The 17,480-nt window shown below is 47.4% G+C and overlaps 1 protein-coding gene across 1 annotated transcript in view; it reads left to right on the top strand.

Moving 5' to 3' along the window:
• LOC138581799 (baculoviral IAP repeat-containing protein 5.1-like) overlaps nucleotides 1-17,480 on the top strand; it is a 139,760-nt gene that overhangs the window by 26,925 nt on the left and 95,355 nt on the right. The window contains exon 2 of the mRNA XM_069652817.1: nucleotides 261-370. Coding sequence (XP_069508918.1) covers nucleotides 261-370 — 110 coding nt within the window. The remainder of the gene's footprint in view (nucleotides 1-260; nucleotides 371-17,480) is intronic.

A 17,480-nucleotide genomic window follows, 5' to 3' on the forward strand; every position in this document is an offset into this window, starting at 1 on the left:
CATTAGCCATTTGGACAGTTGTCTTTCTTTGAGCATCTATAGCAGAAAAGGTTCTAAACTTCTGACAGATTCCATTACCTTTGTTTGCTTTAAGCATATGCTGGCAAGGAAAAGTCTGACCTCTCCAACCCATTGTTTACAGCAACATTTCATTAACATGACTCGTCATGAGTTTAACTCGTATCGCCGCCCCAATCTCTTGACCCTGCTAATTGGTGAGTTTCACCCCTTTCATTAATGGCATTTCCTTTATTTTGCAGATGGCGAAGGCTGGCTTTATCCACAGTCCGAGCCAGAATGAGCCAGATGTGGCACGCTGCTTCTTTTGCCTGAAGGAGTTGGAGGGCTGGGAGCCAGATGATGATCCCTGGTGAGTTAGAGCTGCAGGATCCTTATTTTCAACCCCACCCCAGTTTGCCGTACATGGATTTTTTGCAGGCAGTAAGCAGACTTTCTCCACTTATACCTGGGACCCTATTTTACCTTTGGCTGTTCGGTGACTGCTTAATCTGTTTGTAGCCCTTGGGCAAATTTGGGCCTGGCTAGGCAGGGCTACATGCTTGTTCCCTGAGGGAAATGGACGTGAACATCAGGATTGAGTAAAATATATTGTATTTAGTGGCTTGTTGGTGTGTTTACATTCACTTACTTGTTTCTGAGTGGATGATACCGTCCAGCCCACCGGGGGTTGGATGAATGCAGAGAAATAAGAACCATGAACATAGCCGCCCCAGCCCGTAGAGGTCAACCAGGCTAGGTCCTGACCAGTGATACACAGGCTGTGTCAGATTATTAAGCAGGATACCGTGGTTCACTGTGAAGCAGAGGATAGATCGAGGACTGAAGGAAGATTGGAGTCTAGATCAGAGAGCAAGTCCTCACGGGTGTTCAGGGGGGCAGTTTCTGTGCTTCTGGCTGCTCTGAAGCCAGACTGGTGGTCATAGAGACAACCAACAGATTCAGTGTTTACATTAAGCTGGGAGATGGCCAGCTTTTCCACGAGTTGGCCCAGGACAGGAGTGATGGAGCTCGGACGGTAGTTTCCCGTAGTGGACGGATCGAAAGAGTGCTTGTTAAGGAGGGGGTGCACAAGGGCCTACTGAAGGGGCAGGGGAAGGTTCCAGTGACAAATTAGTGATTGCAGAAATTGTTGTTAAGGCTGGGGCAATGGTTCTGGAGGAGCAGGGGAGCACCTGCTTTGACCAGACTTTCATAGATCCGGGGAGACTGGGAGAAGGTTTCACCCCAAGAAACCATTTTTGTCCCCAGTAAACCATCAAAGATTCTTGGCAAGATGGTCACTGTGGGCTCTTGGTGTCTGTTGCCTTTTACCTTGTTTCCGAAGTCCTGGGAAGCCCTGACTCTGTCCCTTCCTCCTGACTGGCTGTTGGGTGGAAATACCATAGATGGCTCTGGGGAGGCCTCTTGTCGGACTGACCGGTGCCTTCCTAGGGGCTGTGTGTTGTGCGTGCACCCTTGGGGTGGGACCTGTGTGAATGGAGTCTGAAGTGAACCCACATTCTGTGTTGTGGGTGTCTGGTTTGTGTGTGTGTGACGCAATGCTGGAGACAGCCCCGACTGAAACTGACATGAATGCAGTATAGTTTGCTGAAAGGCTGGGTACTCGCCACAATCCACATTATTTGTTATGGGTCTCTGGCAGAGTGAATGGCCTGAATGCCTGTGAGCCTGGTTGGTTGGCTGGCTGCCTGCGGTATGAATGCCTTTCTGCATGATTGGTTGACTGAGCCTGGCCCAGCCTGAGTGAATGGGACCAAATGTGTATAACCAGATACCTCTCCCTCACCAATTTGTTCAGAGCTGAAGTCTCAGCTCAAGCAAGAAGAAGCTGTTCCTTGAAGCCCAGCTGGAGGAGAAGTCTGCTGCCGCAATCTCTTCATGCAAACCGAAAGCTCCTGGGATCTTCCAAGGACTGATCCAAGAGAGGGCCTGCAAAGGAGACCTATCCCCGATACGAGGAACCATTGTGCAACCTGCTGCTCTTCATCCGAAGTACCCTGGAATCCAATTCTGTGTGCCTGCTGTCCGGAGAAGGGGTCTTCGTGAGTCCTGAAGAAGAGTGCCTGGGCATTTCGAGTCGAAGTCCATTGGTGTCACCCAGGGTCCGGAGGAGCGTTTGTGACCGATGGAAGCCTGTTGCAGTTTGCCGCCCAGAATAGAGGGTACCTTGGCATAGTGCTGCTTGACACCGGATCTGCGAGTTTCAAACTGCTGAAGAATACCTCCAGGAACATCCTTGCCATCATCACTGACCACTTTTTTCCCCCACTGGCGGAGGTCCAGGGCTGCTGAGTGCAGAGGAAGGTCAGCTGGTGGGGTTCACACCACCAGATTCCAACAAAGACGTTCTGAGGGTTCAGACTTGGTGAGGGTCCGTGGTGGAGTCCAAGTCGCCAGAAGCCATCCAGCTGTCCATAATGTGGCCGCAGCATTGAAGAACCAAAAGTTGGAAAAACTACGTAATTCTGAAACCTGACCCCAAAGTGCAAAAAGAGGTCCAGGCACCCCTCTGTAAGAAAGAACACGGCATGATAACCTGTTCTGTGGGAATGTACCACAGCCACATATATTAGCTCACTGTACTGTCACAAAGGAGGAATATCCATTAATTCTTTGTCCCGCCCAGTTGAGCAGTCCAGCACCGAAATGCTATGGCAATCCTCCTTTGAACAAGTGTACCAACAGCAACCCCAGACACATGTTTCGGCCTAGTCCGGCCTCATCTGTGAGGTGGAGCTGTGCCTCTCTGAGCACAGTGAGCAAGGGGTCCAAAAGTGGCCTATGCACCCGTCGCCGCCAGGAGTCAACTAGGGTCCCTTGAGGTCTCATTCTCGTCTGCCAAGCCTTTAAGGAGCCCACAGCAAGTTTCCTCCTTCCAAGACTTCTACAGTCGGAGAAATGGTCAACCAACAGAGAGCACTCCAAAGAGCAAATGTTGGGATGGAGATGAGCCTCTAGGACGCTTTCAAGTTGGGCGGACCCCACAAGAGGCGATCTGAACTACAAGGGAGGGGGCGGGAGTAGCCCCTGGCCCATCTGGAGCCATATCGAGTAGGATGAACCAGCCAATTAGCACCTGGCATCCCCCAGTAGTAGGCACTTGTATATGTATTGTACCAACCGGCAATGGGGCTTTCCATTCTATAAAATGTCACGGATGACGCCTCAGGCCATTTTAATGTGCTGCCTGTGTAATTTTTGGCAAAGCACTCTCGGGCAGCTTAGTTCTTTGCTGGCATTAATATTATATAAACTTACTATCTCTTGGTTTTTTTTTTTTTTTTTTTTTTTTCTTTCCCTAGCAGGGTGTATTTACTATGGAGTGTACCTTGAGTGGTCTAAGCCTTCATTTGGTGACCCATGCGATGTGATTCCTTAGCTCCCGTACTTGCAGCGATATCTAGGGACCCTCGCTGGAAAGGCTGTGCCCACCTACAGCTGACCAGTCCCCCTAAAACATGTACGCAGCAGAAGCGGCTCTTGTGGGTTCCAGCTTTGCGAAAGTCCCACCTGCTCGTTGAAGCGTGGTGCGGCCCCAGGGAGAAGCCCAGACATGTTGTGGATTAACCGCGAATGGAGGCTTTTGGAAGAACGCTGTCACGACCACTAGGCCAACCCTGCCACAACCAGAGCATTCATTGACATGCTGCTCCCATTCCTCTACTATGGAGCCATCACATAGGAGGGCCGTGAGTAGTGCAGGGCCAAGAGAGACCAGCAAGACGCAAAGAAAGAAAGGACGAAAGGACACTGTCTTGGCGCCTTTAGCACCAAACTCATGGGTGGACTGTTAATTGAACTACTTCCTGTTCTCCTAACATGGCTGACTCCCTAGTTCCTGGGTTTCAATCCATGCCCTCTAGTATTTAGGGGTGTTTGGGTGTGGCTGCCTATATTAGCCACACCCTGCATCTGGAGACTTGCTTCGCGTCATTCTGCAGCAGCAGCGTGATGCTCACCGTGACCTGTGGGAAGAAACATCAAGAGCACATGGCTTGCATGCATCAAGCATTCAGCATCCGCAAGCAGTCAGTCCACAACATCCTGAACACCCATCTGGCGGCAAATCATCGTGCGTAAGAAATCGAGGGCTGGATTGTGCATCAAAAGCAGCGCAAACTTACAAACCTGGAAAACTGCAGCCCACATCAGCGCGAACAGAAGCCTGCGGACGGAAGAAGAGAAGGAGACTTTAAACATTAAACTAAGCATACGCTACCATACCGTGCAGAGAAAGCAGCGCTAGCAAACTTAACTCGGCTGTTTCAACACCCATCCATGCGAACAAAAACCTGCAGAAGGACAGGTAGAGACCTTTATTAAACAGTGCAATTCCATACGTGCACAGCATAATTCGCAGCATAAGGGAAAATACTTACATCTGCATCGCCGCAACAGTGCGATCCACGGCATTCCATCCCAACAAGGCCAAACCTGTGAAAAAACAAGAAGGCAGAGAGTGAACTAAGATGGAGGAAAACGCTGCAACAAGGCGGGACAAAGGTTGTGACACAAGCACGACTAGAATTGCAAAATTCAACACACCAGCACCGCAGCAGGACTGGGTCTGGCTCTCACTTCCGAGTCAGTGAAGTAACTGGACTTGGACAAGCACGGACATTGCGCCCCTGTGGAAGAGTAGGACGGAGAGCCCACCTACTAATACAATTGGGTTAGCAGCAGTTAACTTGGAGAAGTAGGGGGTGAAGTTACCGGGAGAAGAGGCTGAGAGGGGTCCCACTACATTCCAATTCCTATTCCCTTGATGTAGGATTTGTGCCACAAAAGCGAGTCGGGGAGGAGTGAGGACAGGACAAGCGCACATCTCAGCACCCAGTATCGAGGCTCACCCCCGCAGAGACAAGGTGAGCATAACCGGATGCAAAGCCTTATCGGAACCTCTGCCTGGGTGTCATGGAGACCTCTGATGTAGACCAACTAGCCCAAGTGTTGGTGACTTACGAGCCGAGGTACATGTGGCACGACAAGAGACCAATGCTTTGAGGAGGGAACTGGTGGTAAACCGGGATCGCACGGACGAACTGGCATGGCAGTTGCTCCAGACGCAGGCAGGTCAAGCTCAGCTACCTGGAAGTAGCCCCACGGTACAAGCACCATTGACTTCACCAGTGCAAGTTGTTCTTCGGGTTGGTTTACTGGAGATTCAAGTAAATGCTCCATATTCATGAACCAATGTCGCCTACACTTTCTTTGTAGGCCAGGAGTGTTCCCCACAGAGCAGGCAAAGGTTGCCTTCATATTGTCCTACCTGGGTGGCAGTGTGGCAGATTGGTCGATTCCTTTGGTGAACAGGGATGATCCGTTGTTACGGGACTTCATGGGCTTTCAGCGAGAACTCGAAAAACTATTTGCCCGTCATACTCTGGGGCCAAGCATTGGACAATGAGCTGCTGTCACTCGGGCAAGGTGGCCAGGACCTGTTAACCTACATTGCTACCTTCAACCGATTGGTCGCAGAGGCCAATTGGCAGGAGGAGAAAAGGATCACCTTATTTTACCAGGGCTTGCGCGGAGAGCTCGAAGACGTTTTAGCCCAAGTGGTGAATCTTCCGGACGGCTGTGCTGAATATATCAATCTAACCGTACAATTGGATCACAGGCTGCAGAACAGGAAAACCCACTGGGTTCGGTCGGAAGGGAGGGCTGTCTATATACGACCCCGAGAAAATCAGGCCAAGCAGCCGTAAAACCATCCGGAACCAATGCAGATAGGTGGGGTACGGAGCCCCCTTACCAAGGCTGAAAGAGAAAAAAGGAGACAACAGCTATGTTTATATTGTGGCAAGGCTTGGCATTTTCTGCGTGAATGTCCAGTTAAACCACCTCGAAAGATGGTAGGCGCTATTGACAAGCCAAGTGAAGAACAAATCTCGTACCACTACACATGCTAGGCACTGAAGTTTTCCATTTGCTGAGCAAGAAGAACGTACAGACCTCATCTGGTCATCCCAGTAATCTTGATCTGCCAACAACCGCCATCTCGAATGCATGCTCTGAAAGCATACGTGGACAGTGGGGCCGTCGGCAATTACTTAGACCAGGATCTGGCAAAAAAGGATTGGACTTCCCATTCGTCTGAAGGCAACAACAGAAAATATCACGGCAGTCAACGGAAGTTATCGTCTGGGCCTGTGACCCACTGTACTGAAGCAGTGACTGTTCTGTGCCAGGACAGCCACAGGGAGGATATCGTCTTCGACCTTATTAGCGTACCGCAATTCCAGGTAATCCGGGGGATGCCCTGGTTGGAGTCCCACATTCCTTGCATTGACTGGTGTGTAAAGAGTCTTACCTTCTCCAATGAGTGTGCACTTACCTGCTATGTGAAAGGATCGTATCCAGGGACACCGATGGAGTCTATACCAAAGAAGGAAGCAGTGTGAGTGTGACGGGTACGTTGCCTTCTGAATACAGTGACTTTCAGGATGTTTTCAGGAAGGAGCAGGGAAACCTGCTTCCACCCCATCGCCCTTACGACTGCCAGATCGACCTTGTACCAGGTGCACAGATACCCTGCAGCCTGATTTACGCACTAACTGTAAAAGAGAACCATCATTTAAGAGAATATCTGGACCAGTATCTTGCACGGTTTCATTCGACCGTCCAGATCCCCAGCAGCCTCACCTCTCCTTTGTGCCCAAGAAGGAGCGGGACCTGAGGATCTGCATTGATTATCGGTCATTAAATCAAGTCACGGTAAAGAATCGATATCAGTTACCACTCATCCCGGAACTCCTGGACCAGGTGAAGGATGCACGCATCTATGCCAATCTGGATCTTGGAGGGGCGTATCACTTAGTACGAAAGGCAGTTTTCCACTCGTCCCCTTCTTACGCGTACTAAGTATGGTCTCTACGAGTACCATGTTATGCCCTTTGGGCTCTGCAACGCCCCAGCCGCATTTCAATATTTTATAAATGATGTGCTGTGGGGATTGCTTCAGATCTGTGCATTGATTTAGATCAATGACATCTTGATATACTCCGCAACTGAGCAAGACCATGTCACCCACGTACGAGCTGTCCTTCAAAAACTCTGACAACATTGTCTCTTTGCCAAGTTGGAAAGTTTGTTCCATGTTTCAGAGGTCGAGTTTCTAGGGTTCATCCTCACCCCTCAAGGAATTAGAATGAATAACCTGAAGATGGATGCTATCCTCCATTGGCCCCCGCCATCGTCTGTGAAAGGAGTCCAGAGCTTTCTTGGTTTTGTGAACTTTTATTGCTGGTTCATCCCTGGCTTTTCACAGACAGTTCAAGCAATTACGTCCTTGCTCCAAAAAAAATAAACCTTTTCATTGGTCTACTGAGGCAGAGGAAGCCTTTCAAGTCCTAAGCAGAAGTTCACTTCAGCCTCGATTCTACAACACCTGAAACCCGATCTTCCATAAGTAGTCGAAAACAACGCTTTCAATATAGCCATGGGAGCAGTCCTCGCAAAGGAACCCAGAAACCACCCAATTGGTCTTGTAATTCACAGCACTTGAGTTAAACTACGCAATCACAGATAAAGAACTCCTTGCGATCAAGTTGGCATTCAAGGTATGGAGAAATTACCTCTTGGGGGCCGGACGCAAGGTTACTGTTATCGCAGACCATCGTAACTTGCAATATCTGAAGTCAGCCAGGGCCCAGTCATCACGCCTACTTGGATGGGCCCTATTCTTTGCTGAATATGATCATCACATACCGTCCCAGAGTGCGTAATGGGAAGGCTGACGCCCTATCTCACCTTGGTGAAGGTGACAACGCGTATACAACAACGGATCCCATAACCATCATTCCAGAAGAGAAGGTTTACTCCCCACAACCTCTCCCCTTGAAAACCTGAAGACCGAAGTTCATCGAAGCATGAATAAGAAGGAACTACAAAATTGGACCGCCAAAGACTCGCCACACTGTTGAAGATGGTTTGCCATATTCTCCAGCATTGGATCTTTCATGGATTTGCATGCTTAGGATATTCCCCGTCGACAGACTGGGAACCCTCTGTGCGCTTATAAAGTCGTTTCCCATATAACAAAAGTGTCGGAAGTTTTCCTATCTACGTCGTTTTTGGGGCCGCCCACGCATGCCCCACTAGGACGTAGTAGTATAAATGCCCCGCCCCCGCGGCTCCCTTCAGATTTCAACCGTCTCCAAAGTAGTGGGAGCACCTTGTGTAGTGTACTGTTTTGTCTAGGTTGTGCTGTTTGGAGTTTTCTCCTGATGTCAGGAAAAGCGCTGTTCCGCCCGTGCGCTACGTGCGGGTTGAAGGTGTACGAGGGGGGCGGACATATGGATTGCATATATTGTCTACACCCTCATCATTCGGCAGACAAGTGCGACATATGTAAGGGCTTCTCCCAGAAGACTCTTAAATCGAAGTCAAAGACTAGTGGCATGGTTAAACAATGGAGCGGGGGCATACCCGCCTTCGGAGGTGGGCTCCACGCACAGCGTGGCCTCCGTTTCAAAATCTTCAGGGGCCCCGCGCCGCTAGACATCGTCGGAACCCCCGGTGAAGAAATTACGACCGGCGGAGAAGGAATCATCGAGAAGCCATTCTAAGGAGTCTTCGTCGAAGAAAGCCTCGTCATCCTCATCTTCGACGAAGAAAGACGGAAAAGAAAAATCGAAATCCTCCTCGGGCGATCATCGTAGATCGACCTTGAGTCGAGATGCAGAGAAGCGTAGGTCGAGTTCAGAAAAGGCGTGACCGCCTCAAGGACCTACACGACCACCACCGTCGTCGACGGCAGGGCAGTCGTCGACCACTTCTCTGCCACTGACACAATTGGTCTCAACCGTTCTTGGGCCGCAGACGGTGACGACGACAGGGCCAGCTTTAGCCTCGTCGACAGAGATCCCGCAAGAGGCCTGGCGACCAGAAGTATTTGACCCAGTTTTCCGGTTACCCTACTGCAGCAAGAGGCCTTGTCGGTGTCCTCGGGAGATGAGGATGTGAGAGTAGCTGGCCCTGCAGACCTCGGGTTACGAGGGATTACCAGGCCTCTATCAGGGAGCATTCCGGGGTCTACCCCTCTTCTCAATCCGCAGTCACTCTTGTCGCTGGAGGTTTTATCCACGTTAAACGTTGCTGAAGACACCGGACGAGAGACTACCTCAAGCAACTCTGGCCAGGTCGGCCATCGACGAACCGGGCCCGTCTCGTCAGCCACCTCCGTCAACCCCCACGGCAGTGCCAGCAGGTGTAGACCTCTCAGCTCCACGCCACGAGGAAGGAGAGCTGATAGATTCGGACTCGGACAGTAGAGCCTTATCGGATGTCTCACTTTCCCCCTCCAGGGATCCAACCTGGGAGCCTGAAGCGAAATTAGAAACCCAGAGAAGCCCGGCTCAGCCGTCTCCCCCGGACGAGATTGGGTCATTTCACACCATGATGGCCAAGGCTTGTACAGTCCTCCCAACCAACCCCTGACTCGGTGGTGTCGGCAGCGAGAAAGGGGGCCGAGCACAAGTGCACGAACCTCCCTCCCCTCCGGGAAATTGAAGCCAGAAGACAGGTTGTCTTCGACAAAAAAGTGCTTTTGGTAGGTGCAACCACAGTGAAAGCGGCCAATTCTCTGGCCATAGTAGCCAGATACGACAGGGAGATGTGGCACCGACTGGCTCCTATGCTGGAGCATCTTCCAGAAGGACATCGTAAGGCGGCAATGTTACTGGTCAGGGAAGGTGAAGAGGCCTCCAATCATGCCATAAACATCGCGGTGGACCTCGCAGAATCGGGGTTTAAGAAGGTGAATAACGGTGTAGTTCTCCGAAGGCGAGCATGGCTGAAATGCACCAACTTTAGACCAGAGGTGCAATACAAGGTGCTGGATATGCCTTTTGAGGGAGACCTTCTGTTCGGCGAGAAGGTGGACGAGACCCTGAAGGGCATGAAAGAGGACTCGGACACGGCGCGTTCCTTGGGGCCCCTCCAAAGTGGTCGAAGTATCAGGTCTTTTCGTCCCTTTAGGGGAGCATCGGGAAACTCCAGATTCTAGGCATTGAGAGACAGATCCTTCAGTAGGCCAGCATACCCCTCCCAGGCATAAAGACGGGCTTCTCAAGCGGCAAAACGACGCTGAGACTACCAGGCCCCCAAGAATAGAACAGGTTAATCATCGTCGACTAGGGATAAGCAGACCAAGGAACAGCAATGACGGGCATCGGAACGTTCTGGGAGGCAGGGTATCGTGCTACATCAACGAATGGGAGCAAGTAACAACGGATCAATAGGTGTTGGACACTGTAAGATATGGACATTCCCTGCAATTCAAAAGCAACCCTCTGCACATTCCACCGGCGTTTGTAGCTCAACCCCATCTGAGCGTGTTGCAGCAGGAAGTAGCACTTATGTTACAAAAATGTGCTATAGAATTGGTTCCGTCGTCGCAGAGGGGTCAAGGGGTTTATTCCCGATACTTTGTGGTGAAAAAACCAAATGGAAAGTGGCGTCCCATTCTAGACCTGCGTGATCTAAGCAAGACGTTGAAAAGCCTAAAATTCAAGATGCTCCCGCTCCAGGAAGTGATCCGGTCAGTTCAGGAAGGGGACTTTCTGGCGTCTCTGGACCTGCAGGACGCGTACTTCCACATACCAATGTGTCGGCGGCACAGAGTTCCTAAGGTTTGTGGTAGGACGGACTCACTACCAGTTCACAGTACTTCCTCTTGGGCTGAAATCCTCTCCCAGAACGTTCACGAAATGTTTGGCCCCAGTGGCGGCCTGGCTGAGAAGGCAAGGCCATCATGTATACCCGTATCTCGACGACTGGTTGGTGAGGGGTTCCTCCCCTATGTCGACTCACACAAGTTTGCAGGCCACCATGCACCTCTTACAACAGCTGGGGTTTGCGGTCAACTTTGAGAAATCCTGGTTAACGCCATCGAGAAGCTTGGTGTTCCTGGTCATACAATTCGAGACCCTGTCGGGGTTAGTGAAGCCATCCCTCGACACAATCACCAAACTCCATCGATTGGCAGGTCAGCTGAAAATCAATACCAGGCTATCGGTGAGAAAATGTGTCGATTCTTGGCACTGTGGCGTCCTGCATTCCTCTGGTGGGCAACTGCCGCCTGTTCATGAGGCCGGTTCAAGAGTTTCTGGTGGACGCAGGCCCAAGGGCTCTGGTCAGACAAACTGACCGTCGACGACGACAAGCTCCTACTAGCTCTTCAGTGGTGGCAGAGCTTTCAGAATCTATCCAGAGGGGTACCCCTACAGGAGCCGGAGTTTCGTTTAACCATATTCACGGACGCGTTGCTGACAGGCTGGTGAGCACACATGGGCACTCTACAAACGCAATGTTGTTGGTCTCGGAGGGAATCTCTCCTGCACATCAACGTTCTGGAACTGAGAGCAGTGCGCTGGGCCCTGAAGTTTTTCCTGCCGCACATCAGAGGGTCCATAGTGAGAATATTGACAGACAACAAGACGGCGATGTTTTACTTGAGGAAGCAAGGGGGCCCGCGATCCAGAACCCTTTCCACCGAGGCTCAGAAGGTGTGGCATTGGGCTCTGAAACACGATATATCCATCGTACCTCATCATCTTCCGGGAGTAAGGAAAGAGCAAGCAGACTCACTCAGCAGAAAAATGGACCAAATACACAAATGGGAGATAGACAGCGTTCAATTATCGAAGGTCTTCGAGAAATGGGGACGGCCTCCGCTGGATCTCTTCGCTACGAAGAGGAACAAGAAGTGCGAAATGTATGCCAGCAGGTGGCCACAGGAAGGTTCTCTGGGGGAAGCGCTCTTCTTCCCGTGGACGGACCAGTTCCTCTACGCCTTCCCTCCGTTCCCTCTTATACGGAGAACTCTGCAGTGGATACGCAGGTACAGGTGCCGGGTCATCCTAGTGGCACCGTGTTGGCCGAGGCAGCCGTGGTTTTCCGACCTGCTTCACCTGTCAGTGGATCAACCAATAACGTTCCCGAAGGTTCCCAATCTCCTGTCCCGGCATCACAATCCAGACAGTCTCAATCTCACAGCTTGGCTCCTGACTTTTCGGAATTTGGTGCCTTGAGCATTTTGTCGGATTGTCGGAGAATCCTGCAAGCCGCGTGGGCCCCTTCCACCAACAAGTCGTACGAGTGTAAGTGGAGAAGGTTCTGTATGTGGTGTCAAGGACAGACGGGAGTGCAACCTCTAAGGGTAACTCCGGAACAGCTTCTGACGTATCTGCTACACCTGGCGAAGAGTGGATTATCTTTTTCATCAATAAAGGTACACCTGGCGGCCATCTGTAGGTTCACGAGGAGGAGGCTGTCGTCTCCCTTATTTAGTGACAGGTTGGTGAAAAACTTCATGAGGGGTTTGTTCCGGACGTTCCCTCCGGCTAAATGTTTTCCACCAACGTGGAGCCTTAATGTGGTGCTAGCAGGGTTAATGGAAGCACCCTTTGAACCAATGGCCACATCATCGATGACGTTCTTGTCATGGAAAGTGGCTTTTCTAATAGCTATAACATCAGCTAGGCGGATCTCGGAGTTTCAAGCGTTGGTCGTAGACCCGCCGTACCTATGGTTTTTTAGGGACAAAGTGGTTCTGTCAACTAATCCTAGTTTCATTCCAAAAGTTCCTACGGCTTATCATAAACACTCATCGATTGTCCTGCCCACCTTTTTCGCGACCCCCCCCCCCACCCCCCTCCCTCATCAGCTGCGGAAAAGTCCTTCATACCTTGGACGTAAAGAGAGCTCTAAAATGTTACCTTCATCGGACTCAGCAGCTTAGATCTACGCAACAACTCTTCGTTGCATATGGTCCTTCGGCGAAAGGAAAAGCAATTTCAAAGCAGGGACTGGCCCGATAGGTCTTGTCAACGATTGCCTTCTGTGATTCCAAAGCGGGAAAACCGCTACAAGGGCGTCCGAGAGCTCATTCCACAAGGGCAACTTTGTCGTCGTCGACGGCGTTGTGTGCAGGAATCCCGCTGACAGACATTTGCCAGGCGGCGGCATGGTCAGTGCCTCACACGTTTACCCGCCATTACTGCCTCAAGGCAGCATGCGGACGAGATACAAATGGGAAGAGCAGTTTTACGCCATCTGTTTCAATAAGGTAAGCCCTTTTCACAAAGGGTCTGTACTTATTTTGACGTGTGTGTGTGTGTGTGTATATATATATATATATATATATATATATATATATATATATATATATATATATATATTAATTACATGGCCACGTTAGTGGCCATGTAGTTATGGTTAAGTTGGTGTTTCCATAGGAACAGCACTTTTTGGGTGGCTTATAACTTAGCTCTCCCTGGACGAATCCTCACCAAACTTTGCAAAAAAAAGAATTTGGGTCACTCAGAATTTTTGTGTGAGTTTGGTGAGGATTCGTCCAGGGGGGCAAAGTTATAGGGGGGGGGTCCCAAAACTTATTTTTTTTTCCCGTAGACTGAATGGGAAAACTTTTTTGCTTGCGTCTACAACCCAAACCGCTGGACGGATTTTCACCAAATTTGGACCAGGAGCAGCGGCTTGGTCCCGAAAGCGTGCTTTTGCAAATTTGGGCAAAATCCGTCCAGTAGTTTTTTTTAAAATGACCAAAAAGTAGGTAGTAAAAAATTAGTGATATGTGTTCGCTCCGCGGACAGTGTCCTGATTGGCCAATCGGCTTGCGTGATGTCCACGGACATGCAACGTGTTCGCTGATTGGACGGCGTGGAGCGTGACGCGCGTCAGATTTTCGGTAGCGCCCGCCATCTTGGATTCGCGGACAGCGCAGTGAAATTTTGTTCAAAATTTGTATTTAGTAGTGTGTTGGTATGTAGGAGTGTTTGGGGAGGGTGGGAGTGTATGAGGATGAAAGTTGTGTTTTTTTATGTGTTAGGCGTTCTTTTTGTGTTCGATTTGTCTGCGGACTTCACGGGTGTTCTGAAATGTTCTAAATAAACTGAATGGGGGGTGTTCTGAGGACTCAATATGTGTCCGTTTTGTTCGCAAGCAAGCTGAAACTGTTCTAAGAACACTTGCGGTGTCCTGAAATGTTCGCAAATGAACAAAATGGGGGTGTCCTGAGGACGCTGTCCGTATTGTTAGTTGTCAAGTTGAATGTGTTCTAAGAACACTGGCGTTGTTCTGAAATGTTCGTAGGGGGTGTCCTGAAGATGCTGTTTGTATTGTTCGATGGCAAGTTGAATATGTTCTTAGAACACTCATGGTGTCCTGAAATGTTTGCAAATAAACGAAATGGTGGTGTTCTGAGGACACTGTCGAATTGTTCGCTGGCAAGTTGAAAGTGTTCTAAGAACACTCGTAATGTCCGTGGAAATTAAAAGTTTCCATAGACCATAGTTGAAATGTTTGACCATGCACCCAAGACTCTATGCCCTGGCAACAACCACTGCAGCATATCACATTCATATTTGCTTATAACTTTGGGTGAAAAACAAATGTATAAGGTACAAAGGTATTAGATACTATGGATGTGATATGCTGCTATGGTTCTCCTTATTATTGTATACTTACTGTTTGGTCTGGTAACCGGAGTACATGTATTTCTTGTTAATTTCTGTGATAAAAGAAAATAGCATGTTAGTATTAGTATTTTGTAATGACTTATTACATTGTATAATCAACATATTTTTTTTTTTGGATCCTCCTTTAGTAGATTACATCAGAGTACTGTGCAATTTGCTCAGTTTCTGTATTTGTTGCTAAAATCATTGGGTCTGTGGGAGAAAAAAAAATCCATGTTGGATTAAAAAAAACCCTTTTTCTGTTATGCTACAGTTTGTTTTCAGTGTTCACTTGTTGTTTCTGGCTGGCTAATGCTTTACACTTTGGCTTGTTGCATTCTTTTGGAGCAGTAACATATTATTTATTCGTTTGGATATTGTTAAATTTTGGGACAGTTAGATACCAATTGGCGTATTCTAACTGTATTTTCTGGTCTAATTTAGTGGTATTCATTTATCTGATTAGTTTTTGTAGAATCTTTGAGCAGTTAGATAGCTTTTGAAGTATTCTAACAGTTTATATTTTTTTAACACAAGTTTACTTAGGGTTTAAATACAGTTTAGTTATCAAATTTTGGTTTTAAGAACATCAAATAAGCGTTTGTAAGATTTGCTGGTAATCTCTGCTTTAGAGTAATCGTACTATCATTACATTCAAACCATCCACATTTCTTTTTTATATATGCAGTGTAGTGCCCTGAATTGGTTGTGGCTCCTGCGTGGTAGATTATACCTATTGTTGTGAAGGTTTTCTTACCAAGTGATATTTGACCATGTGTGAATCTAGTCCGCTTGCAGTTGTTTTTGGTACCATCTGCATTGTAACGTAGAAGCATTAGTATCATGTATTTACTATGTGTTTGTATTACTAACGTGGAGCGATTATCTGAATAGCCGGTAGAGCATAATCTACCATGGTTTGCATTTTGTACAAGTTGCTGAAATGGAATGGATTCACAATTTGGTATTGATATATATATATATATATATAGCGTTCATTGGGGATTTCTTCTTGTCACATTGTTGCAGAGTGCATGTATGTTTCCACATGTATGAAATCTGAAAGATTTCATTTATAGGTATGTTTTTGTTTTCCAGTACTTGTAGTAAGTACATTAGAAATTCTTGTGGATCTTCCTGTGAGTTTATAGTGAATTTCACCATTCCAGCACAGTAGTCCAATTGTTGTCTTATTCCATAAACAAGATACGTGTTGTCAGGATTGTTTGCTGCATTTCTGTGAAGTACTAACATTTGCAAACACAATGGGTCTGTACTGTGTAAGTAAATGTTGTCAACAATTGGTGGTAATTGAAATAGAATATTCATTTGCGTAGCAACTTACACCAACTATATTTGAGAATTTAAATGGTCCAGGTAGTTCTGTATCTAACTGCTTTTTTTGGAGTTTGTCTTCCTTCTTTAAAGAAGTACCTGGTTTACTTTCCTAATTTGATTTTTTTTGCTTTTGGTACTTGATGAAGTATTAGTTTCTTTTCCTCTCTTTGGAGGATTTGCAGTGACATCCTGTTGCATTTCTGTTTGATTTATTTTTCTTTTATAACGTTTTACTTTTTGTGGAACAGAATGTGTTTAGGTGGGGGGTGTATAGTGAGTGAAGTCTATTGTATTCTAAAATGCAATGAATATCAGCGTTTATTTTACTTGCATCAAAGTTGATTAGAAATAGACCGTCAAGTGTACGTAAGCGTGATAGTGCTATGTAGCTCATGCCTTCTTTAAAGACTGTTACCAATATCTATCATTGCTTTGTCTAGGGTAAGACCTTGTGATTTATGAATCTTGACTGCGTATGCAAAAGTTAGAGAAAATTGTTCTCTGCGTACATACATGTCTTTGAAGAGAAGGAATCTAGCTGTTGAGCATCCTATCCTTTTTACTTCTGAAAGTTTGTCAAAGAGTATATTGACAAACTGAATTTTGTTGTCGCGTGGGTATGTTTGAAAGCCAACAACTGTACCCAGTGCTCCATTAACTAGTCCTTGGTCCACGTCAAGGTTACGTTTAAGCATTACTCTGCAATTTAAGGATAATTTTAATATCTTTTCTAAGCTTGCTGTGTTTGAGATTGATTTTTCTAAACTATTTAGTCTTGTTGTGGCTTGGTCACATATGGGTAGTGTCATACCATGTACATCTAGTTTGTCTGTGGCGCTAATTTCCATGATTGGTTGCATTTCTTTACTTAACATGATTTCATTGAATGTGAAACAGCTTGCAAGAGTTGGCATTAAGGCCATACAATTGACATTTTTGTCGGCTAATTGTTCCATAACATCTGTAGCACATGCATTATCGCCATAAAGTGCATTAATGTGCCGGGTTTTCAATATTGCTTCTGCTTCTTTAGAAAGTATACCAACTCTGATGCTTTTTAAAATGTTGGCATAAGTGCGATCTGCAGATTGCCGCATGTTTTCTGTTAATTCTCTGTATTGGAAATGTTGCCAAAGGTTGACATTTCCAATGCTGCCAACAGTTTTACGGCAGAGTTTGTGCCCTAATGTTTTAAAAATAGGTTCACCTTTTACTGGTGTTAATTGAAGCAGATCCCCAAAAACAATGTGTTTTCCTGCAAAGAGCTCTTCATAGTCTGTTTTGAGTACTTCTTGTAATCTGAGGTGAATCAAAGCTAACATCAGGTTGGAGACCATGCTCACTTCATCTATTAGTAGCATTTTCAATTGTTTAAATACTCTGCGTAATTCCATTGCAGCTTAATCGTCGAATTTGTTCTGGTGTTCTACTGGTAATAGTAGTAATCTGTGTAATGTAACACCACCTATGTTGTAGGCAACTAAACCTGTGGGGGCAGTGACAACAGCTGACAGTTTGTTGTTTGTCAATTGTTGAAGGAACTTACTAATGATTTTGATTAGGAATGTTTTGCCAGAACCAGCTTCACCACTGACGTACAGTAGTATAGGTTTATAATTATGGCAGGAACATTCTTTATTT

The sequence above is a fragment of the Ambystoma mexicanum genome, chromosome 3q, assembly GCF_040938575.1.
Source record: "Ambystoma mexicanum isolate Mex_15411 chromosome 3q, UKY_AmexF1_1, whole genome shotgun sequence".
Classification (NCBI taxonomy): Eukaryota; Metazoa; Chordata; class Amphibia; order Caudata; family Ambystomatidae; genus Ambystoma; species Ambystoma mexicanum.